Genomic DNA, 5,000 nt, shown 5'->3' on the forward strand with positions numbered 1-5,000 from the left:
ATTTTTTTCACACATAGCATTATTAGTTTTACACGGTGTTCAGGTACCAATCTGGTTTAAAGATGGTGTCTAAGTACTAGCTATTTATAGGAAGGCCAAAGAAGTCTGTCAATGTAAATTGTGAATGTACGGTTCATACGGCACAGATGACATGCCCCTTCCAGTTGTGGATGTTAAATAGCAGGACAGATTTCAAACAATTTTCATGGGCAGGTTGCATAAGTATCGGGAATTCGTGATGATACTTTGGCTCCTGTTGTCACAGGGCTCGGGGAGATATTTCTGAGTGGGTTGTAAATGACCAAGCCGGACTTGTTGAGTTAACAAGTTCACCTGCATTTGATGTCTTGGCAGCACAAGCATAAACCGGGTCTATTGTAACGTAAATATTAGTAATACTGAGATATATGACGATATGAAACAAGGCAATGTTAATGAAGCTGACAAAGATGGTGATACTATTATTGATAGAGATCATTTTGAGTTTGTGATGGAAGATGATCTTATGTGATTTATAATTATAAATTCTTGAGCCTGCAATATATAACATACATATATAACCGACATGTGAAATGAAACCCTAATGATCAACCGAAACTGCTCTTTTATCATTCTCTAATTGCGTGTAAAATGCCATTGACAATGATGAATGCGACATTGCAAGCCATTGATATTTGCCAATACAAATTGCACCACTTTGATATCCAGAATGTCGCTCATGCTTGGCTACCTAGCCCTTTATCCAACAGATACCAATATAACAGTGTCAACGACCAGTCCTCTTCGTACCTAACTCTCATTTACATGACCCTTATCTAAGTACGTCAATGATTGTTTTTCCGCTGACGACATCGGCTTGGACAAAAGCAGCAATAACTTGATCGATCGAATTCTACAAATGAAGAGGAAACTACAGCCTCCCGACTTGTTCTATGGGAAGAAATTAACCTCAGATATAAAATCACTATTAGATTACTAAATTTACCTCTCCTTTCCCTCCTATCAAAATAAGCAATGGAATTATTACAGGAGACATGAAAACAAAATGCTTTCGAGTACTCAAAGAACAAGACCTATATGGACCCTGCATATTAAGCATGTCAAGCCAGAATTCTTTAGACAAACAGTCGCTACTCCATATACATATTCATTTGTATATCCAAGTCGTGTCCCTTATATCAGTCTGGGGCGGTGCTAGTGCCCAAGCACTAAGCGGTCTCATAGCCCTACAAGAATGAGCAGTGCAGACCATTGCTGTTCTAGGGAGGAGGGATCACACACATGATGCCTTCAACGATCTGGATATACTTAAAAAACATAGCATTATAACACAGCTTAATGCAACATTTCTTTACAAATGATGCCTAGATAGCGAAAATTAGTTTACATTCAACAACCACAGTCCTGACAGCACACACAACCATACACCTCGGTACCACAGTTTTCTCTCAATCATAAACACAAGATATCGCCGCGCAAAGGTATTCAGTCAATTATCACCAGACAAAAAACAAACCTTACTTTACTGAGCTTGAAAAGGGCGGTTGAGAGAAAGCTCCCTAAACCATAACAACTTGATTTGAAATTCAAGCTGCATATATGACTAAACTAAAGAATAAAAGGGACCAATTACCAGCTGCAGGGGGCTGCATGCCGAATCAGTTAAGCCCCAGTTATCTCTCCTGGTAGCACGGGTTGTCACGCAGGGCAATTGTGGTAGACTTCTCTCTGTTCTAAGAGGAAATTTTCTGGAGCAAGGCTGAAGGGTAGAGATGTGGAAGGGGCCCGTATATTGAGGAATGCCCAAAGCCCATTCCAAAACAGATCTGAGAATAATTTAAGATGTATACTGTATCATTATTCTCACAACTTTTCTTAATGTTTTGATGCTTGGGCTTAAAACATCACACTCTTGATCATCAGGTATCACTGTCCTTTTCAAAATACTAACTAGATAAAGGCACAAACCCAGGTGGACAGTTAGACTAGAAAGGTATTCAGCTACAAGAGTAGAGTCCAGCAGGGGAATCTTATCGTTCTAACTTTACATCAAAAACATTTTGCTTTCCATGCATAGCCCTCAGCTCAACATGTACGTAGGTGATATAACTCAATCAAAATTTACAATGTTTATACATAAAAGAATGGGCAGTTAACCAGATAACAAATGAGAAATCAAAACAAAATCGACAACATTCCAAGTTACGTCATCTGCCAGAGTCTGTCTAGGTCAATTACTGATATGTAGTGATTAAAACAGAAAGAAAGAAAGAAAAAAGCACGAGGATAGATATCCGGCCTCTACTTTCAGACCCAAACTCTGACGGCACAAACATTAGTGGTATTCCATAAGAATGTTTATTGTCAACACTTAAAGTACAGGGGAAGAACAAAAAATGAGCTTGCATCAGTTATTTTAATGTTAACAATGAGCTTATACAGGCTGTATTTTCCAGAAATCAATAACAGTGTAAACACATATTTTAAAACCTGATGAAATTGTGATGGTCTTCGACCTTTAAGCAGTCTGTACAACTGAATATTTCCTCAGCATGGCCAGGGTCTATGCCACGCTACTCCCTGAGTGATTATAGCAACCGCTACTACTAAATCCACATCTCATTTGTTTGATGTCAAACGTACCTGTACCTGTCTCACCGTTATGTGTTATCTTGTTGAATGTTGTTTCTACTAAGATAGAGTTTAACCTAAATTTTATAGAGTACGTGTAATTAATACCTGAGCAGCAGATCCATATTCGGTACCACAAAGCACTCACAGTTTATGGTAGCATGTTCTCCAACTTTCTATTCTTGCCTGAGCGATTCTTTCAGAAGATACCGTGTTCGTGACGCACAAAAAAGTTTAAAAAGTCGTGGGGACAAATGTTTCTACTACCACGGCTTATCTATTATGTGAGATACTGTTGTAAAATCTCTCATAATTTAACCATATGTTTTTGCAACACCCTGCTAATAACACTTAATTATCATGTAAAATGATGTGTAAATTATGGCCTACAACAATGTAAACTAGAAATTATAATGCTATACATTTGCGAATAGAAACTCGGTATAACAAGACCTCACCTTCGAGCTGTGCGTTCAACCGTATGCAGGTGTTCAGTTTTTCAGCTGCCTCTGGGTTAGCTGTGAAATTTCATCTTCATGCTTTCGAATAATGTCAGTAATACGATTGTACAGACCCTTAATTTCTTCTAATTTACGATTAATTTCTTCATTATTGTAACCTCCATCAGCATTGTGTTGGTTTGACGATTTCTCAACAAGCCAAGAGCCTAGGAAAAAATGCAGCAAACGTTTCTGAAGATGAAACATGTAACTGTATGTAGTACTATATGTCCAGGCAACAACATGGCGTCTTCCGCAGAATTTATAACAGTCTTCAAAAATGTTTTTCTTCAGTCTCTGCATAAAACCTAGATTGGTTGTTCCACCTCTGACTGCCTTTTTTCTACAGCACTGAAAACACACGTCAAATTTCAGGATCATTTGTGCAAATTTCATCAGCCTTTGGAGTTCCACTTCTTCTTCATCAATTGCAGGACTCTTCACCAGTGTGACAATCACATTACCAATGACTAACAGGAAAACGAGAAAAAGGACATTGGAAAAGACTGGGTAGTAAACTGACTGCTCTATGAATGTATCATCGTAACCCAGATCTCCAAACATCCACGTCACAGATTTCACCCATGCCTGATATATTGTACTGAAAGCTGCATGGTCTGAAAACAGTAAGAAGAAGGTGTAAGCAAAAAGGAACAGTACCGTCAGAACATATAATATGCCCTTTAGAAAAGAAAGCACAAACTCCCGAGTCACTGGCGTAAAAACTGATGCAAAAGGTACTTTGCTCACGGTGTTCCCAATGCGGCCCCACATCATCAGAATTGACAAAATGCCGCACTCCCAAAGGTAAACCTGAAAGAGGAAACGGCTGAATTAGTTTCTCTTATTCTGCTTTTCTTTCTTTATTTATTTTATTATTTTTTTTAATACTGGCCACTCAGATGATATCCTTTCCTTTATAACCAAACCAATACTAAATATCGTATTTTTCGTCACTTAAGACGCCTTTTTACCCTGAAAACTTTAAAAAAATCGCCAGCGTCCTATGACATGCAGGTACCGTTTGAACAAAGGAGAGTTCAGCCTGTTGATCGCCTTTGTCTGATATCTCTTGAAATAAGTAGCATGAATAATGTATAAACTTTGTATATAATTAACAACATATCTGAAGGAAATAAGATATAATACACACCCAAGTTGTACTGTATACAAACACAAATATGTTGAAGTAATATCTTGTGGGAGTTAAAATTTTTAGGACATTTTTTCACAATATTTTTTTTTTATTCTTCCGAAAAAATAAATGCTAAAATGGGGGTGCATTCTATGGCACGTTATGTCTTGTGTACCGTTTACCTTATTACCAGCCTGTATCCCATTCTTCTATCAGATAATGCATCATCCCAAAACTAGTGGAAGTCACTTACCCATCTAACTCCCAGGCTGACCAGGCCGCAGTAGGGGAACGGGATAAGCACCGCCAACATCCAGGCTGCGTAAATCAAGACAAAGAATCTTGCTCCAAAAGAACCGTACTTGTGCACTCGTAAGCGCACCTGTATAAAGTAGTTAGAAAAGATCAGAAAAGATTAGTGACTAGTCATGCCCTTCAGTGATCTTTAAACATGAATGCAGATGAAAACGATGTTCTTCATAGTATAAGCAATAGGTCTGGAAATCATACTCACCTTATAAAGAACTTCTATCACCATATCACATAAAAACAAGATTACTGTAAGTGAATAGAATGCTTTCGTTGCCTCTGTATCCTTGAGGAAGTCCGGTTGTTCAGCACATATTTCTTCGACTGTCATGTTATTATTTCTTGCCAATTGCTCCCACGTCCTGGAAAGAACGAGCAAATGCAACAGATAAGCCGAAATAACAGAAGTTGTGCTCTCTGGACAC

The 5,000-nt window shown here is 38.2% G+C and overlaps 1 protein-coding gene across 1 annotated transcript in view; it reads right to left on the reverse strand.

Annotated features, from left to right (window-relative positions):
- Window positions 1-2,399: 2,399 nt before the first annotated feature.
- Window positions 2,400-5,000, reverse strand: part of LOC119595837 (transient receptor potential cation channel subfamily A member 1 homolog) — a 33,836-nt gene continuing 31,235 nt past the window's right edge. The window contains exons 6-8 of the mRNA XM_037945025.1: window positions 4,781-4,937; window positions 4,520-4,648; window positions 2,400-3,944 (exon numbers count right to left, since the gene is read on the reverse strand). Coding sequence (XP_037800953.1) covers window positions 3,123-3,944; window positions 4,520-4,648; window positions 4,781-4,937 — 1,108 coding nt within the window. The 3' untranslated portion in view covers window positions 2,400-3,122. The remainder of the gene's footprint in view (window positions 3,945-4,519; window positions 4,649-4,780; window positions 4,938-5,000) is intronic.

The sequence above is a fragment of the Penaeus monodon genome, chromosome 36, assembly GCF_015228065.2.
Source record: "Penaeus monodon isolate SGIC_2016 chromosome 36, NSTDA_Pmon_1, whole genome shotgun sequence".
Taxonomy (NCBI): domain Eukaryota; kingdom Metazoa; phylum Arthropoda; class Malacostraca; order Decapoda; family Penaeidae; genus Penaeus; species Penaeus monodon.